Raw genomic sequence first — 19,212 nt, forward strand, 5'->3', positions numbered from 1 at the left:
GCTACCTCCCCTTTTTTCAAGCAACGCGCGCATGCGCAGTGAGGCTCTTGGGACTCCAAAGGAAAAAAGGGGAGACCGAAAGAGTCTTAGGAAGAAGAAGAAGAAGGGCTGCAATCCCTTATTATTGTTATTAAAGAAGGGGAGACCAAGTGAGTATCCCTTCCCAGGTACTCCCTCACCCATTATCCCCAGCATTGGCTGTCATTTGTCCCCTCCATTCCCTTCCAAGGTACTCCCTAACCCATCACCCCCTTCTTCAGCTGCCATTTCAGCCCTCAATTCCCTCCTAGGAACCTCCTAACCCATCATCCACAATCCTTAGCCCTCCTTTGGCTGCCATTTCACCCCTAAATTCATCCCTAAGTACTCCCTAACCCATTATCCCCTTCTTCAGATGCCATTGCACCCCTACATTCCCTCCCAGGTACCTCATAACCCATCATCCCCACCTCATACTTGTATTTATATTTATATAATATTTATATCTGTATTTATGCAAATATAATAATATTTATATTTATATAAATATAAATATTTATGCACACATAAATAAACATAATATTTATATTTATATAAATGTAACATATGTAATATTTATATTTATGTAAATATAATATAAATATAAATATTTATATAAATATAATATTTATGTATATGTGTCTGTGTTTATATATATATCTATTTGTATAAACATACTGTATATGCAATATATATATGTATAATATATTTATATTTATATAAATATTTACATGAATAAAACATTTATGTATATTTCTGTGTGTGTGCATATATATATATTATATAGATTTAAATATATAATATTTATATTATATATACATATATATATATATATTATATTTATATTTATGTAATTATAGTATTTATATTCATAATTCTGTAAATATAATATATTATATGAATGCAAATACGTATATAAATATAATATTTGTGACTGTGTGTGTATATCTATCTATATATATATATATAAACATAATATTTATATCTATGTAAATGTATTATGAATTTATATATAAATATATATATATATAATATTTATATTTATATAAATTCAAATATTTATATAAATATAATATTTATGAATGTTTGTGTGTGCGTATATATATATATAAACATAATATTTATATTTATATAAATGTAATATTTATATGTAAAATAAAATATATAACTTATATATATACATATATATATATATATATAAAATACATGTATAATATAAATATAAATATTAGATATTTATATGAATATAAATATTAGATATTTATACAAATATAAATATTACATTTGCATATATGCACACTTCTACATGTATGCACACTATGCTTACAAATATACTATATATATATATATATATATATATATATTTGTATATTTGTTTACCTTTTTGCAGCTTCCTTAGATCATAGTTATTAAAATAGAAGCTGACCAGTTTATTCTTTTTATAGCAGTTTAATATCCTTTTTATAGTGAGGGACAAAGGTCTTTAGTTTGTATTAAACCCAACACGTTTTATTTTTTCATCCTCGTCCTCCATTTACCTAGAGCTTTTTAGCAGCATCAGCAAAATTGTTATTATTATTATTGTTATTTTCCAGATGGTTTTGTAAATGCTTGTCCGTCAGGAAGCCAAGGATGAAGAAAGCAAGCCGGACGGCGCCTAATTCCGCGCTCAAAGCGACTCCTGGCGTCAACAAAACGCAAACGGCGGCGGCGGAGAAAGCCAAGGCCGAAAACGCTTCCGCGGTGCCCGTGGCCAGCAAGGTTTTGAAAACGGGGCCGGCTGCGTCGTTACTAAAGGTAATCATAATCAATAAATTAATACGATCCATCATGTAATCGATAAGGCGATCGATAACCAAATTAGAATTTATATACAATATAACATTTTAATTAATATAATATTATAATGTATAATAGTAATATAATATTAATTATATATTTATCTAATTTATAATACATCATATAATATTAATATAACATTAATTAACAATAATGTATAATATATAATATAAAATATAATGTTAATTATTATATATTTAATATAATAATATTTTATTATTATATAATATTATATAATAAATATATAATACTTATAATATATTATATAAATATATGATTATTGTTAATTAATGTTGTATTAATATTGTATAATATTTTATAAAAATATTGATATATTAATTATTATAATATATTAATATATTATTATCTATTATAATATATTAATATGTAATATAAATACAAATAATATTTACAGCGCTTTATAAATAAAGGTTATTAATAATAATAATATATATATATAGTATATAGTATAATGTATAATATATATTTAAAATATAAAATATATAATATAATAAATAACTGTAATGTTTTTATTATATTATATACTTATTATACTTATTATACTTATCAGCGCGGAAAATAAACGTATTGTGCAGGAAGAGAGGAAGGATTTAGGGAATGAAACAGAGGGCGAAAGATCGAAAGGAATCCATCTTGCGCAATGCTTGCGTCGCTGAAAGCTGCCATTTTGTTTAGATTGTTCCGTCGTGAATCGTTCTCCCTTTAACAACTTTGACCTACTTGGTGCCGGTTCACGTCGCGTCTCGCTAAATCACGCCCATAATTAAAACTGATTAATTCCCACGCTTTTAAGTACTGGGCGCGGTTCAGAAAGAAAATAGAAGCAAAGGGGGAAAATGCAGTTCCGCAGGAAGGATGGGTTTTGCTAGACATTGTCCAAGATGGCGGTTGTGGGCGCAGTTTTTATGGTGTGCTAGTCCCTTCTGCAGTTCATTGGAAGGGCTTCGTTAAGGTTTGGCGCAAGTCCTCCTCCTCCATTTTGACCAGAGGAGCTTCGCATATAACGACAACCCGCAATTCGCAATTACGTAATTACGTTTTTCGTTCTTTCCCGTGTCGACCACGTCTTCGCCAGACCAAGAGCAACGATGACCTTCTAGCCGGGATGGCAGGTGGCGCGACCTTGAGCAACGGAGGCGGCGTCAAGGCGAAGAAGAGCATTTCTGCGTCCGGTGCAACTTCTGCTGCTGCCGCGGCGTCTGGAACCACCATAGAGAATAAAGCCAAGTCTGCGTCAGGTAAGTATTTGCGCAACAGAAACCGTCATGGCGCAATCGAGGCGAACGGATACTATGTAATTTACGTATTTTACGGTCTTTCTTCACAGGCGCGAACGCGGCGTCTAAACGCGGTGCATTGTCTGGGACGAAGGAACCCGGCTCTTCCCGCGACAGGATCCGTGACCGTTCCCGTCCGGCGCAGAGCAAGAAGGCGCCATCGTCGTCCGGCGTTTCCAGTGCCGAGTCGTCTCTCACCAAGCGCTCCCGCGGCCGTGCCAACGCGGACACGGATTCGCGCATGAGCAAGTCCAAGTCGGACAACCAGATCAGCAACCGTGCCGCGCTCGAAGGGAAGGTCAAGGACCTTGTCTCGCTGGCGACGGCGAAGGATGCCGAGATCGCCCACCTACGCAGCGAGCTGCGCGGGATGCGCGCACGGCTGGGGATCGGCGACGACGACGCAGAGGACGAAAACGACGAAGAAGAGGAGGATAAGTTGCCGCTGCCGAAGGAGCCCGCCACCGCCGTCACCGTGCACGTCGAATCGACTCTGCTCCACCTCCAGGCGCAAAATGCCGCCGTCCGCGAAGAGCTGAACCAGCTCAAGAACGAAAACCGGATGCTGAAGGACCGCCTCAACGCGCTCGGCTTCTCTCTGGAGCAACGCATGGACCAATCGGAGAAGGCGTTTTGCGGTGGCGGCGGTGGTGGCGCGTCTTCGTTGGAAGACCTTCTCGACGCGGACAACCTGGACAGCGAGTGCAGCGAGGTCTACCAGCCACTGACGTCCAGTGATGACGCCTTGGATGCGCCGTCATCGTCGGAGTCGGAGGGCGTGCCGAGTCCGGAACGAGGCGGCGGTGGCGGCGAGGTGTCCGTTGCGCGTTTGACGGAGCGCCTCCACGAAATGGAGGAGAGCCACCACAGTACGGCGGAGGAACTCCAAGCGACGCTGGCGGAGTTGGCGGACCTCCAGCAAATCACGCAAGAGCTGAACGGCGAGAACGAGCGTCTCGGCGAGGAAAAGACAATATTAATGGAGTCGCTGTGTCAGCAAAGTGACAAGATGGAGGTCCTCCTGCGCCAAATCGAATACTTGCGCTCGCTGCTGGACGACCACCATGTTGCGTATGCAGCAGATGAGGACGCGAAGAGCGGGCGCTACTTGGAGCTGGAGCAGCGTTACGTTGATTTGGCGGAGAACACACGCTTCGAGCGTGAGCAGCTCCTCGGCGTCCAGCAGCACCTGAGCAACACGCTCAAAATGGCGGAGCAGGACAACAAGGAGGCACAGGCAGTGATCGGCGCGCTGAAAGAACGCCATCTCCACGTTGAGCATCTTTTGGAGGTAGAGCAGAAAGAGCGTTCGGCAATGGCGGCGGCATTGGAGGAGTTCGAAAGCGTCCGCGTGGCGGAGCGGGCAGAGGCGTCGCGGCTGAAGGCGGCACTGGAGCACGAGCGTCAGAAGGTGGCGGAGCTGTACGCCATCCGGCGCGGTGACGGAGGGGACGGCGGCGGTCCGGATGTGGAGGAGCTGCTGGAGCGCGCACGGGAAGAGAAGGAGGTGGCGGAGGCGGCGGCCGGAGGGCTGCGCGAGGAGCTTGACCGCGCGCGGAACGAGGCAAACCGGCTGCAGGACGCCATCGGAAAGGTAGAGCGAGGAAGGATCGATAGATAGATAGATATGGAGGATAGTAGATATCGGAGATGGACGAACAGATAGATATTGACGATCGATCAATATATAGATATGGAGGATAGATATGGACTATATGTAGATATGGAAGATAGGTGGATCAATATATAGATATGGAAGATTGATATACTGTATTGATATGGGAGATAGATCAATATATAGATATGAACAATAGATAAATCAGTGGATAGGTATGGAAAAGTGATTGATCGATATATAGATTTGGAAGACAGATAGATCAATATATAGATATGGAGGATAGATATGGACATATATAGATATGGAAGATCAATATATAGATATGGAAAAGATATCAATATATAGATATGGAAGATAGCTAGATCAATATATAGATATGGAAGATAGATATAGACAATATTAGATATGGAAGATATAATATATTGATATGGATGATAGATCAATATGTAGATATTGAAGTTAGGGTTGTTGCCAACCCTCAGATGGAGGACAAGTACTGCGTTTTCCAAGAGGAGGCGAAGGCGCACTCGGAGGAGCTGAAGGCGGCGCTGGAGAAGCTGCGGGCGGAGATGGAGGAGAAGGAGACGGAGCGCGGAGACATGAAGGAGACCATCTTTGAGCTGGAGGACGAAGTGGAGCAGCACCGAGCAGTCAAGCTCCATGATAACCTTCTCATCTCCGACCTCGAGAGTGAGTCTGCCATGCAGGAATACATAGAAAACATGCAGGAATACATAGAATAATAAAGATGGAAGGGACAACTAAGGGCCATAGAGTCCAACCCTCCTTCTGCCATGCAGGAATACATAGGATCCTAGAGTCAGAAGGGACTACTAAGGGCCATAGAGTCTATCCCTCCTGTCATGCTGGAATACATAGAATAATAAAGATGGAAGGGGTACTAAGGGCCATAGTGTACATCCCTCCTTCTGCCATGCAGGAATACATAGGATTATATATATATATACACACACACACACACACACACACACATATATATTCTCCATTTTGTGCAGACACTGTGAAAAAACTGCAGGACCAAAAGCACGATATGGAAAGAGAGATCAAGACCCTTCACCGACGGCTGCGGGTAGGTTTTTTGGCTTAATATTAGACATATATATATACACATGCATACATATATTTAATGTTTATACGGTGATGTAATTAATTTACTTATTAATTGGACCTGAGCCAGGAGCTTGATGCTGCGGCAAACAAGGCGAACGCGAGCCCAGTTCGATTTTGGTTTGAGCCTTTGTTCTCATACAAAAATCCTGGGATTTGAAGTATTATATACATATATATATATATATATATATATATGATCTAGGAGGAGTCGGCAGAGTGGCGCCAGTTCCAGGCTGACCTCCAGACGGCGGTGGTCATCGCCAACGACATCAAATCCGAAGCGCAGGAGGAGATTGGTGACCTCAAGCGCCGCCTCCATGAGGCTCAGGAGAAGAACGAGAAGCTGACCAAGGAGCTGGAAGAAATCAAGTCGCGCAAGTACGGCGTTTTCGTAAAATACGTTAAAAACCGTCCCTCGCCGATGAGGCTGAGATTGGGTTGCCTTGGTTCACCTAGTCGGGTTTTAATGGTTTATGCAAACGGGATTCGAATTTCAGTCTCCCGGAGTCAGAAAAAGTGCAAGGTTCAACAAACATAGGATTCAAAGTCGGGACCCAGTGAGGCATCACCTCGAAACCCCCCCAAGTAATACCTCAAACAGCTCGTCTTCTCGCCCTCGTAGGCAAGAAGAGGAGCGTGGGCGCGTCTACAACTACATGAACGCGGTGGAGCGTGATTTGGCTGCCCTGCGCCAAGGGATGGGGCTCAGCCGCCGTTCATCCACTTCCTCTGAACCCACGCCGACGGTCAAGACCCTCATCAAGTCCTTCGACAGTGCCTCCCAAGGTACCCTGGGAAAAGGGGGGAAAGGGACAAAGATACATGCAGGAACTCCCTTTCGAAAGGAGAAAATACGTATTTTTGTCATCTCTAGGTCCTAGTCCCGCCGCGGCGGCTGCTGCCGCTGCCATTCCACGCACACCACTAAGCCCCAGCCCCCTGAAAACCCCGCCCGCAGCTGCCGTGTCCCCCATGCAGGTAAGAACTGCCTCCTAAAATGGCGCATTCGTGAACGGAGTTTCAAGCCGTTCGAACTCAGCACCCAATCAGTCCTTCCGATTTCTGTCTTCCTCAGAGGCATTCGGTCAGCGGACCCCTCTCCGGCCCCAAGACCCTTTCGGACAAGCGGCCGAATTATCCGGAGATCCCGGTCCAAGGTGAGGCCCTTCGCGAAATGGTTGCCGCATCTCAAATTGGCCGCCGGCTGCCAAAATGGCAGCCGGCGTGTCTATCCTCCTGTATTTCTCTTTCTCCAGACCACCTTCTTCGGACTTCGGCCGCTGGACGTCCGGCCGCTTTGCCCCGAGTCCCCGCCATGGAAGGGTCAAAGTCCATCTCTGGTGAGTGACCCCTTGACCACTCCTTGACCACTCCTTGATGTCTCCTTGACTAGTCCATGAGCAATTCTTGACCGCTCCTTGATGGCTCCTTGACCATTCTAGGACCACTCCTTGACCACTCCTTGACCACTCTGGAACCACTCCTTGACCCTTTCTGAGCGCTCCTTGACCACTCTGGGACCACTCCTTGACCATCCTTGACCGCTCCTTGACCCTCCCTAAGCGCTCCTTGACCACTCAGGGACCATTCCTTGACCCTCCCTGAGTGCTCCTTGACCACTCTGGGACCACTCCTTGAACCTCTTTGACTGCTCCTTGACCCTCCTTGACCACTCCTTGACCCTCCCTCAGCGCTCTTTGACCACTCTGGGACCACTCCTTGACCCTCCTTGACTGCTTCTTGACCACTCCTTGAGTGCTCTTTGACCTGTCCTTGACCACCCATTTAACGCACCTTGACCACTCCATGACCGCTCCTTGACCCCTCCTTGACCAGTCCTGTCTGTCTATCTATCTATCTATCTATCTGAGACATGTTGTTGTTCTTCCGATAGTCTCCCGGCGCAGCAGTGAGGAAATGAAGCGTGAGATGACTGTGCCAGATGGCGCAAACCCGGCATCCATGTTGTCCCCGTCGCCGCAGCTCTCCCTTGCCTCCGCCTCGCCCACCGCCTCCGTTACACCCACTGCCAGGAACCGCATCAGGTACGATTCGCGCTTGCAAAAAATGGCATGTGCGGCACGGTGCGTACAAAGGCGGGTTGGGCTGCAAATCCCATTGCCCTCGCAGCCGTCGGAGAGAGAGGATGGGATTTGCAGTCTGACAACATGACCTTTATAAGCTATATACACACACACACACGTGCACACTTACATAAATTTTACATTTTATATATATATATATATATATATATATATATATATACACATACATATATTAAATGTACCATTTACGGAAGTGTGCGCGCATATATACACACACATATACACATTTTATGTATGTATACATACACGCACACATATATATATATATTCATACACACACACACACATATATATATATATACACACACATACATGTACATAAATATTTTCACATCCACGCATTTTATATATGTATTTATTATGATATATATATATACATAAACACACACACACATTTTTATATATATACGTATACATATGTGTGTGTGTACATATATATATATTCACATGTACATATGCACACACATATATATACACATATATACATGCATATATGTAAAATAAACACATACACACACTATACATATATATATATATTTACACATACTTGCGTTTTATATATGTATAGATATATATAAATATACATACATACATACTTATATTCACATTCATATACACATTACATTTATATATATACATACTTTTACAACTGCATACATCTTAATTATATAATTATGTGTGTGTGTGTGTGTGTGTATATATATATATATATATATATATTCTCACACCTACATACTCATATGTGTGTGTGTCTATATATATTCTCATATACATGCTCATGTATATACACACACACCTAAACACATGCATATATATATATATATATATATATATATACACCCACCTTATATAAATATATCTACATTTTATATTATATATATGTACACACACATACACACACACACCTGCATTTTATATATATCTGTGTGTGCGTATGTATTTATATAAACTCGTGTAGATACAGATATAGATATCTTTTCCAGCCGGAAGAACAGGGAAGAGGAACCCAATGTGAGAGAGAGAGAGAGAGAGAGAGAGAGAGAGAGAGAGATAAATAAATACACACACACACACACACTTTTTATGAATCCCTACATCACAGTGTCCCTCCAATGCCCAGTGCATAATAATGAGGCCATTAATCTTGCACCGTTCCGCGTCTTGACCCGATGCTTGGCGTCTCTTCTTTAAGGAGATTGATGGCCGCTGCCTCGAATGGCCCTCCATTGTTCCTACGCTTCCCTGGAACGCACTTTCGTATTGTTTTCAAAACAAAAGGCGTTCCTGGGCAGAGTTTCATAAAAAACAGGGCGTCCCGTTCTCGCACAAATTGCGCCGAACGACCCGAAAATCCTTTGTAAATGTGCGTCTTCTCGATGTGGTTTTTTGCGTTGGCGAAACCGTGTAACCTGTTTACGTATTTTTTTTGTCTCGCCGCCAGGGAGGAGAGGAAAGACCCACTTTCGGCGCTGGCGAGGGAATATGGCGGATCGAAGAGGAATGCACTCCTCAAATGGTGCCAGAAGAAGACGGAGGGGTACCAGGTAAAAAAAAAACACGCCACGGTACTATTTTGCGTGCCAGACGTGACATCGGAAGGGTCATAGAGTCCAACCCAAGTTCTGCCATGCAGGAATACATAGAATCCTTTTGCCATGCAGGAATACATAGAACAATAAAGATGGAAGGGACTATTATGGGTTATATAGTAAACGGCGGCCATATTTGCGCATAAACAAAGCTCCCGGCGCAAACGGTCAATGATGGCTATCTTTCGGGGAAGTAACTGACCCGCCGGACCATGACTGGACATTGTGTTCCCTTCAGGACAATACTGACCGAAGCAGAACGCGAGTCTCTATGACCTCCATCCATTTTGACGCAATCACGCTCGCATTTTGCACCGCCCCTTCACGCCTTCGGCCCCCATTTTAAAGCTTTGTTTTCCCAGAGTTCCTGCATGGCGGTTTTTTCTTTTCGCCGACGCAAGCAAAAATGAATGCCTCGTTTGTTTTCTCGTCCTTGCGGCAGATACGGCACGCGTCCGTGTTTGCGCGGTATCCATGTTTGCGGAAACACTTATCCGTCACCGGTGAGTCAGAATAATAGGCAAACAAACCTCCTTTTAAAAAGCGTCTGGTCAGCATTTTGCGCTGGACAAAATGTCCGAGGTCTTTTCGCCTGGAAAAATAGCGTTGCGCGGTGCGATTTTAACGAAAATGCGTCAATACATGGCGAAAAATATTTTTATTGATACGTTTTCCGATCAATTATCGATTGATTTCTTTCAGAATATCGATATTACGAACTTCAGCAGCAGCTGGAACGACGGATTGGCGTTTTGCGCAGTCCTCCATACGTATCTCCCAGCACACATCCCTTACCAGGAACTGAACAGTCAAGACAAGGTACGAACTTAAGAAAATGGCGGCGCGGTTTGAAATTTGCGACTCAAGGTCCGCGTTGGGCCCTCCAGCGCGGTTTTATCGGTGTCAGCCATAGAGTTGCACCAGAGGAGCTACAGATTCCTAGAGAGGGCCATAGAGTTCCATTGGAGGACCATAGAGTTGTCTTGGAGGACCCAAAGAGTCCTCAAGAGGACTATAGAGTTGTCTTGGAGGACCATAGAGTTGTCTTGGAGGACCCAGAGATTCCTAGAGAGGAACATAGAGTTGCCTTGGAGGACCCATAGATTCCTAGAGAGGGCCATAGAGTGCCATTGGAGGACCATAAAGTTCTGTTGGAGGATCCATACATTCCTAGAGACGGCCATAGAGTTCCATTGGAGGACCCAGATATTCCTAGAGAGGGCCATAGAATTCCATTGGAGGACCATAGAGTTGCCTCAGAGGACCCAGAGACTCCTAGAGAGGACCCTTCTAGGCATTTATAGCCTCCTCCGGCACAGTTTTAGCATCAACCATAGAGTTGCACAATTAATCTCGTATTTGTCCGCCATTTTGTTTCATTCCAGAGGCGAAACTTCACGCTGGCATTCCAGGCGGCTGAAAGCGTCGGCATTAAATCTACTCTGGTGAGCGCTGACCGCGTCGCGCGTTTTGTCGCGCAGCGCGTCCGTGTTACTTTTTCCGTATTTGCCGGCATCTCCTCACTCATGCTGTTTTGTTCTTGTTTCTGCGCAGGATATTAACGAAATGGTGCGGACGGAGCGACCGGATTGGCAGAGCGTCATGGTTTACGTGACCGCCATTTACAAATACTTCGAAACCTGAACGCCGCCGCTGAATCCTCGGACGCCAAACATTTTGGCACGGAGGAAGCGAACCGCAACGACGCAGTTCTGCGCAACCTCCGACAGAGATTCTATATTGACTTTTCTGCGCAGTTCGCTGTGGCGGATTCAGTCCCTGCACAAATATCCCCAAAGACGCGCGAACTCTGAAAACCAGCACCGAACATCGCGAAATGCAAAAACGAAAACCAGTGTTAACCCTGCCCAGTTTCTCACATTTTAATCCTACCTCTTTTCCACTCTTCCAAAATGGCAGAAGCCTTCGCAAACGGCGCAAGGCATCTTCAAACGTCGTTTGCCGTCGGATGCAGCGCTTTCGGAAGGATTTACTTTCGTGACCGTTTTCGTTTTTTGGATCTGCAATTAGAGAGAAGCCATCTTTCCAGCCGCGTACAGTCAAACTCCAGTCCGGTGCAACTTTCACGAAACGCGGCGATCGCATTTCTCACCAAAATTCACCATTCTTTTCCCCCGCGTCGTTCGCCAAGCACCTCAGAAGCCTCCGAGAAAAGATGGCCACTCGAACGGACACTGGATTTAATGAAACGCGGCTCGGAAATGCGAAAATGCGACGCTGACGGATCGCACACCGTTTTCCGAAATCTCCCAATGCCATTAAAAATCGTGATCGACGCAAGTGCCTTACTTGGGGTTTCGGGAAAAACCGTGTGGCGCCAAAGATGCGGCGGGAATAAATTCCGTTAGAATGGCGTCCAAAATTCGCCATATTCGCGCTATTGCACCAATTGAGGGATGTATATTTTTATTGCTATTATTATTATTCCTTCGTTAGCTTTCTTTTTCCGTAAGTGTACTTGGCGGTCATTTTCGTGCGGCGGCAAAATGACGCCTTTCCAGACGCCGCAAGATGGCGGACGGACGTTTAAAAAGCCTCCGAGGACCAAAACCATGGATTTGTTTCGCCGCCGAAAACATAACGAACCGCAGAGAATGTATATGCGGACTTCATATTTATCCACGCCTCTGGGAACCCTATTTAGCGCGACTGCCATATTTTTCACCTCCGCGGTGCGACTTTTCCGGATACGTATAATGCGTTTGTTTTTTTCCGTAACGAGAGCAAACGATCTTTCCTTCCTGGATATAAACGGGATCAATACCTTTGAATTGACAATGTATCGGCGATTGGATTTCTTGGATCGATCCGTCCGCGAATCCGTCGATAACGGATAAATCCACATCTCCCTTTTTTGGCGCGGAAAACCGGCATTTCTTGCGTCGCATCGATTATTAACTCGCAACTTTTAATTTTAATAGCTTCTAATTATTGATTTTGCCTTTAATTGATTATCCATAACGTTGAAAACAGATCAGTCTGATTGATTCATCGTCTTAAAATTGATTAAATTGAATTGATTCCGTTTTTTTAAAAGCGCAGAAAAGGATTGTAGGACATATATATATATATATATGGACAAAAAAAGGAAGGGTTTTGCTCTCGTTAAGGGAACCGGCTAATTAATTAATTAAGCCTCTCATTACAAGGATTCTCTATTAATTCCTAATTAATTGTCTGATTAAAAATACGTTAATTGCTGAGTTTATTAGTATTTTTTTGCTGGATCTTTAAATGTAAGGTAGGTAGGTAGGTAGACAGACAGACAGACAGATATAGCTAGATATTAGATAGGTAGACAGATAGATGAGAGATATAGACAGACAGATAGATGAGAGATAAAGAGATAGATAGATCATAGAGATAGATAGATAGTGATATAGATAGACCATAGATAGATAGATAGATAGATAGATAGATAGAGCATAGACAGATAGATGGATGGATAGATAGCTAGATATCTAGAGATATAGATAGATGATAGAGATATAGGTAGATCATAGAGATATAGGTAGATCATAGAGATATACATAGGTTGAGAGATGAGAGATAGATAATAGATAGATCGATAGATAGATAGATCATAGATAGATATACATAGAGATCGATGATAGATATAGAGAGATAGCGAGACAGATCATATACATGGATGGATGGATAGAGATATAGATAGATCATAGATATACACAGAGAGAGAGAGAGAGATGATAGCGAGCTAGATAAATGATAGAGATATAGATATATAGATCATAGATAGAGATATACATGTATGGATGGGTAGATATATAGAGATATAGATAGATGATAGAGATTTAGATGGATCAGAGAGAGAGAGATGGAGTCTGGCCTTGGCCTCTCGTTGTCCGCCAGGGGGCGCCTCTGTATCGCCTCTGAAGAAGAACGAAATAAAGAATGAAGAGGAGGAAGAAGAAGAAGAAGGGAATGAAGGAGGGAGGAGAGAAGGAGGGAGGGAGGGGGGAGGAGGAGGAGGAGGATCAGCCGCAGCCGCCGCCTGGAGTTCCTGCAGAGGAGCCCCGAAAGGACAGGTGAGTCCCCCACAGAGAGGGAGGGACACGTGTCTCACAGGGACGTCGGGATCCGGGAGACACGTGTCTTCCAAGGGAGAAGGAAGGGACTCTTGGACCCTTCAGGCGTTGACACGGGTCTTCGTCCCACTCCCTCTCACCTTTCCCTTCACTCTTGCTTTCTCCCCTTCCTTCTTCCCTTCCTCTTCTTTTCCTTCCAGCCTCCCTTTCTTCCCTTCCCTTCCCTTCACTCCTATCTTCCCTTACATTCTTTCCTTCCCTTCTTCCTTCCCTTTCCCTCCCTTCCCTCTTTCTTTTCTTCCTCCCTTTTATCCTTCCTTCCCTTCACTCTTTTTCTTTCCTTCCTTTCTTCCTTTCCCTTCCTTCCTTCCCTTCCCTCCTTTCTTCCCTTCACTTTACTTCCTATCTTCCCTTCCTTCCTTTCCTTCTTCCTTCCTTTCCCCTCCTCCCTCTTTTTTCCTTCCTTCCTTTCTCTTTCTTTCTTTCTTTCTTTCTTTCTTATTCCTTCCTTTCCTTCTTTCCTTCCCCTCTTTCTTCCATTCCCTTTTCTTTCCTTCCTTCCTTCCTTCCCCTCCTTTCTCCAAAAAGGAAAGAATAAGGAAGACAAAAAAGGGAGGGAGGGGAAAAAAGGAAGAAAAGGAAAGAAAAAGAGGGATGGAAAGGAGGGAGGGAAGAAAGAAAGGAGGGATGGAGGAAGGGATAGAAGGTGGAAAGAAAGAACAAAAATGGAGAGAAGGAAGGAGAAGGAAGGGAAGGGACAAAAGAAGGGAGGAAGACAGGAAGGAAAGGAGGGAGGGAGGGAAGGTGGAAAGAATGAAAAAGGGAGGAAGGAGGAAGGGAGGCAGGGAGGGTGGAAAGAAGGAAAGAAAGAAAGGAGGGAAGAAAGAAGGAGGATGGGAGGGAGGAGGAAGGGATTGAAGGTGGAAAGAAAGAAAAGGGAAGGAAGGAAAGAAGGAAAAAAGGTAGGAAGGAAAGAAAAAGGGAAAGGAAGAAAGGGAGGGAGGAGGAAGGGATGGAAGGTGGAAAGATGGAAAGAAACAGAAAGAGGAAGGTAGGAAAGGAAGGAAGAAAGGAAAGAAGGATAGAAAGAAAGAAAGTCCAACAAGAAAGAAAAAGGGGAAGGAAGGAAGAAAGAAATGAAGGAAGGTGGAAAGGAAGGAAGGAAAGGAGGAGGGAAAGAAGGAAGGAGAAAGGGAAGCAGGGAGGATGGAAAGAAAAAAGGAAGGAGGGAAGGAAGGAAGGAGGGAAAGAAAGAAGGAGGATGGTAGGGAGGAGGGAGGGATGGAAGGTGGAAAAGAAGAAGGAAGGAAGGTGGAAAGGAAGGAAAGAAGGAAGGGAGGGAAGGGGAGGAAGGGATGGAAGGTGGAAAGAAAGAAAAAGGAAGGAAGGAAAGGGAGGGAGGGCAGAAGGGAGGGACGGAAGGCGGAAAGAAAGAAGGAAAGAAAGAAACTCCGACAAGAAAGAAAGAGGGGAAAGAAAGAAGGAGGATGGGAGAAAGGAGGGAGGGATGGAAGGCAGAAAGAATGAAGGAAGGAAGGAGGGGAAGCATTTGTGCGGCCGTATATCAACCTATAGCCACCATAGGAATATATTGCGGATGCTGCTAAACGACGTCCGGCTGGAAAAAAAGGACGAGGATAAGATTTCATTTGATTAATAAAAAGGAGCGTATTAGATAATTAATACGATATAATAAATTAATACAATATATTTAATATCAATATAATGCGGACGCTTCTTTGATGATTCCTTAATCACGACGTTTAATTAATCTCATCCTCTTTTCCGGCCGAAAGTCGTTTAGCGGCATCTACAATATATTGGTATTATCGTTATTGATTATTATCCATATTGTTGTTGTTGTTATACCTCTGCCTCGTTATTTCCGTTTTTAAAGGTTGTTAATCGATTGGAAACTGATCAATCATTAATTGATTGGAAACTCTGATCCGTCGTTAATTGATTCTCCTCTGTCATTAATTGATCGCAACCTCCATTTTGTAATCGGTGCCGATGTCGCTCCGGGCGCCGATTCCGGCCTCCATTTTGCACGGAATTCGAACCCAGGTCTCGCTGCCGTCGGAGGAGGAGGAGAAACTAGACGCCATTTTTAGCCGCGCGATCGCTATGGACTCGGTCCCCCACGCCGTGTGTCCGCCGCCACCATGTTGATCCGCGGCCACCCGGACTTTGCGGCGGACGCGGTCTACATCGCGCTGGAGTTGGTCATCGCAGCTTTGGCTGTAGCGGGGAACGTGCTGGTCATGTGGGCAGTCATCCTGAACAGCAACCTGCAGAACGTGACCAACTACTTCGTGGCGTCGCTGGCGGCGGCCGACGTGGCTGTAGGCGTCCTGGCAGTCCCTTTCGCCGTGACGGTCAGCACCGGGTTCTGCGCCTCATTCTACGGATGCCTCTTCATCGCCTGCTTTGTCCTGGTCTTGACCCAGAGCTCCATCTTCTCCCTCCTGGCCATCGCCATTGACCGCTTCATCGCCATCCGGATGCCCCTCAGGTGAGTGACCACTAGGTGACCACTGGGGGACCACTAGCATGACCACTAGATGAACTAGATGACCACTAGCATGGCCACTAGGTGAGCTAGATGACCACTAGCAGGACTAGATGGACTAGATGACCAATAGCAGGACCACTAGCTGAACTAGATGACCACTGGGAGACATCTTGCATGACTGCAAGGTGGACTAGAGGACCACCGGGAACCACTTGCCTGACCAGTAGATGACCACTAGATGGACTACATGACCAATAGCATGACCACTAGATGGACTAGATGACCACTGGGAGACCCTGTGTGTGACCAGTAGATGGACTAGATGACCAATAGATGGAATAGATGACCACTAGGGATCCCTTGCTTGACCACTAGATGAACTAGATGACCCACTAGCAGGACAACTTGATGGATCAGATGACCACTAGCATGACCACTAGATGGACTAGATGACCACTGGGGAACCCCTTCCCTGGCCACTAGATGAACTAGATGACCACTAGCATGGCCACTAGATGTACTAGATGACCACTAGCATGACCACTAGATGTACTGGATGACCACTAGCATGATCACTAGATGTACTAGATGACCAGTAGCATGACCACTAGATAAACTAGATGACCACTAGCATGACCACTAGATGTACTAGATGACCACTAGAAGGACTAGATGACCATTGGGAGAGCCCTTGCATGACCACTAGAAGGACTAGATGAACCCTGGGAGAGCCCTTGCATGACCACTAGAATGACTAGATGACCACTGGGAGAGCGTTTGCATGACCACTAGATGGACTAGATGACCACTAGAAGGCTAGATGACTGGGAGAGTGCTTGCATGACCACTAGAAGGACTAGATGACCACTGGGAGAGCACTTGCATGACCACTAGAAGGACTAGATGACCAGTGGGAGAGCGCTTGCATGACCACTAGATGGACTAGACTACCACTAGAAGGACTAGATGACCACTGGGAGAACACTTGCATGATCACTAAATGGACTAGATGACCACTAGAAGGACTAGATGACCACTGGGAGTGCCCTTGCATGACCAGGAGAAGGACTAGACGACCACTGAGAGAACCCTTGCATGACCACTAAATGGACTAGATGACCACTAGAAGGACTAATGACCACTGGGAGTGCACTTGCATGACCACTAGATGGACTAGATGACCACTAGAAGGACTAGATCACCACTGGGAGAGCCCTTGCATGACCACTAGATGGACTAGATGACTGCTAGATGGACTAGATGACCACTGAGAGACCTAATTAAAATTACGTATTTGCGCCGCAGGTACAACGCGCTGGTGACCGCGTCGCGCGCCAAAGGCATCATCGCTGTCTGCTGGGTCCTCTCCTTCGTTATTGGCTTGACCCCCATGTTGGGTTGGAACAGACGCCCCGCAATGGGGAATGTGGGGAATGCTGCGCCTGACGTTAACGTATCCTCCGCCTCCAACGCCGCCGGCACCAACAACTGCAGCGCCAACATGGTGCCCTGCCTCTTCGAAGGTGTAGTAACCATGGAGTACATGGTCTACTACAACTTCTTCGCTTGCGTCCTCCTCCCACTGCTCATGATGTTCGCCATTTACTTGAAGATCTTCATGGCGGCGCGGCGACAGTTGAAGCAGATTGGGAACAAAATGGCAGCCGCGTCGGCGCACGGCGAACGCTCCTCCTCATCCTCCATTTTGCAGAAGGAAATCCACGCCGCGAAGTCGCTCGCCATAATCGTCGGGCTCTTCGCCGTCTGTTGGCTGCCGCTCCATGTCGTCAACTGCTATACGTTATTTTGCCGTGGTTGCGCACGGCCGCCTCTGTGGCTGATGTACGTTGCAATCTTGCTCTCGCACGCCAACTCAGTCGTCAACCCGCTCATCTACGCCTACCGCATCCGCGAGTTTCGCCAAACTTTCCGCAAGATACTCAGAGGACACGTTTTGCGCGAAACGGCGGCGCCACGGTGCCAGACGGCGTCAGCGCATGGCAGGGAAAACGGGGAGCGTGACGCCATTGTCGTAGATTCCTATGATGGCATCCCGAGTAAAACAGGTGCAGAACGGAACGGGTTCAACGGAGGCGCCAACGGGGACACCGGGCGCCATTTTTATCGAAACGGCACAGTTTCGGCGAGGAAGGAGGAACGGTTTGACGAAGGTCTCCTCGCGTGCCACGAGTCGTTGTTCACGGAGTCGGAGACATCGGCGTTTGACCTCTCTAGCGTGTCTTGAGGGCGCCATCCTCCTCGCGTGGTCAAATATTTGCCATTTCGAGAGTGGCGGTGATGGTGGCGATGGTGGCAGTGGCAGAAAACGAGGCGATTTATTTAAAACGAAGGTCTGGAAAAGGGAACAAATACGGAGGGATAAAACGGGTGAGAATTGTATATGCTCCACCTAGAAACGTATTCGCTGTTCCGTGTTTCCGCCATTTTGGTGCAGTTTTTGGAATTTGGCAACTCTGGGACTTTATGAAAGACATGTTTGTTGTTGTTTATTGTGTGTTTGTTTTGTAAACAATACATTTAAGTATATATATATGTGTGTGTGTGTGTGTGTGTGTGTGTGTGTGTGTGTGTAAAGCCGTAAATGCCTTATTCCATGGTGCGGTTTCCGCGGCAAGCGTTTTGTTCCGTAAGTCGGAAATAATCGCATATTTAATAATAATAATAATAATAATAATAATAATAATAATAATAAAATATTTTCCAAGGTTTAACAGGTTCTTGTTTCGGGTTTCGAACTCGGTGCTCGGCTGCCATCTTGTTGCTCATCAGCATTTAGCGTGCCGGTATTTAATTTCACGATCGTTTTTACAGCGGCTTTGGGGTCTTTTTTAACGCAATTAATTGGGATAATTAAAGGGTTCAAAATGTAAGGGAGCAAAGATGGCTGCCGATTTATCCGACAGCGCAACGGTGAAACCACGCTGCCAGACGTGATGGCGGCGGCGGCCACAAACCCTTCAGGGAATAAACGAAGGAGAAACAGAGGTAAGGAAGGAAACAATGGTTGGCGA

At 45.1% G+C, this 19,212-nt stretch overlaps 2 protein-coding genes across 4 annotated transcripts; both read left to right on the top strand.

Annotated features, from left to right (window-relative positions):
• The first annotated feature begins 54 nt into the window (after window positions 1-54).
• LOC149308567 (cytospin-A-like) lies at window positions 55-12,822 on the top strand. Of its 3 annotated transcripts, XM_089536029.1 has the most exons (16): window positions 55-149; window positions 1,614-1,815; window positions 2,954-3,116; window positions 3,206-4,749; window positions 5,256-5,463; window positions 5,790-5,863; window positions 6,107-6,282; window positions 6,527-6,690; window positions 6,779-6,882; window positions 6,980-7,061; window positions 7,161-7,244; window positions 7,799-7,949; window positions 9,451-9,553; window positions 10,301-10,417; window positions 10,984-11,043; window positions 11,153-12,822. In XM_089536029.1, the coding sequence occupies exons 2-16, from the start codon at window positions 1,651-1,653 to the stop codon at window positions 11,240-11,242; spliced, it is 3,285 nt and encodes a 1,094-aa protein (XP_089392155.1). In that variant the 5' UTR covers window positions 55-149; window positions 1,614-1,650; the 3' UTR covers window positions 11,243-12,822. The 3 variants fall into 3 exon arrangements, with proteins under 3 accessions (XP_089392155.1, XP_089392154.1, XP_089392156.1); XM_089536028.1 differs by having other exon boundaries at window positions 6,980-7,244; XM_089536030.1 differs by lacking the exons at window positions 10,301-10,417; window positions 10,984-11,043; window positions 11,153-12,822 and adding an exon at window positions 9,961-10,075 and having other exon boundaries at window positions 6,980-7,244.
• A 2,644-nt stretch (window positions 12,823-15,466) lies between these two features.
• Window positions 15,467-18,757, top strand: LOC149308568 (adenosine receptor A2b-like). The gene is made up of 2 exons (XM_089537086.1): window positions 15,467-16,180; window positions 17,486-18,757. The coding sequence occupies exons 1-2, from the start codon at window positions 15,831-15,833 to the stop codon at window positions 18,423-18,425; spliced, it is 1,290 nt and encodes a 429-aa protein (XP_089393212.1). The 5' UTR covers window positions 15,467-15,830; the 3' UTR covers window positions 18,426-18,757.
• The last annotated feature ends 455 nt before the right edge of the window (window positions 18,758-19,212 follow it).

This window comes from Sceloporus occidentalis, unplaced genomic scaffold (assembly GCF_023333645.1).
Source record: "Sceloporus occidentalis isolate IW3139 unplaced genomic scaffold, rSceOcc1.0.p SCAF_8, whole genome shotgun sequence".
Lineage (NCBI taxonomy): Eukaryota > Metazoa > Chordata > Lepidosauria > Squamata > Phrynosomatidae > Sceloporus > Sceloporus occidentalis.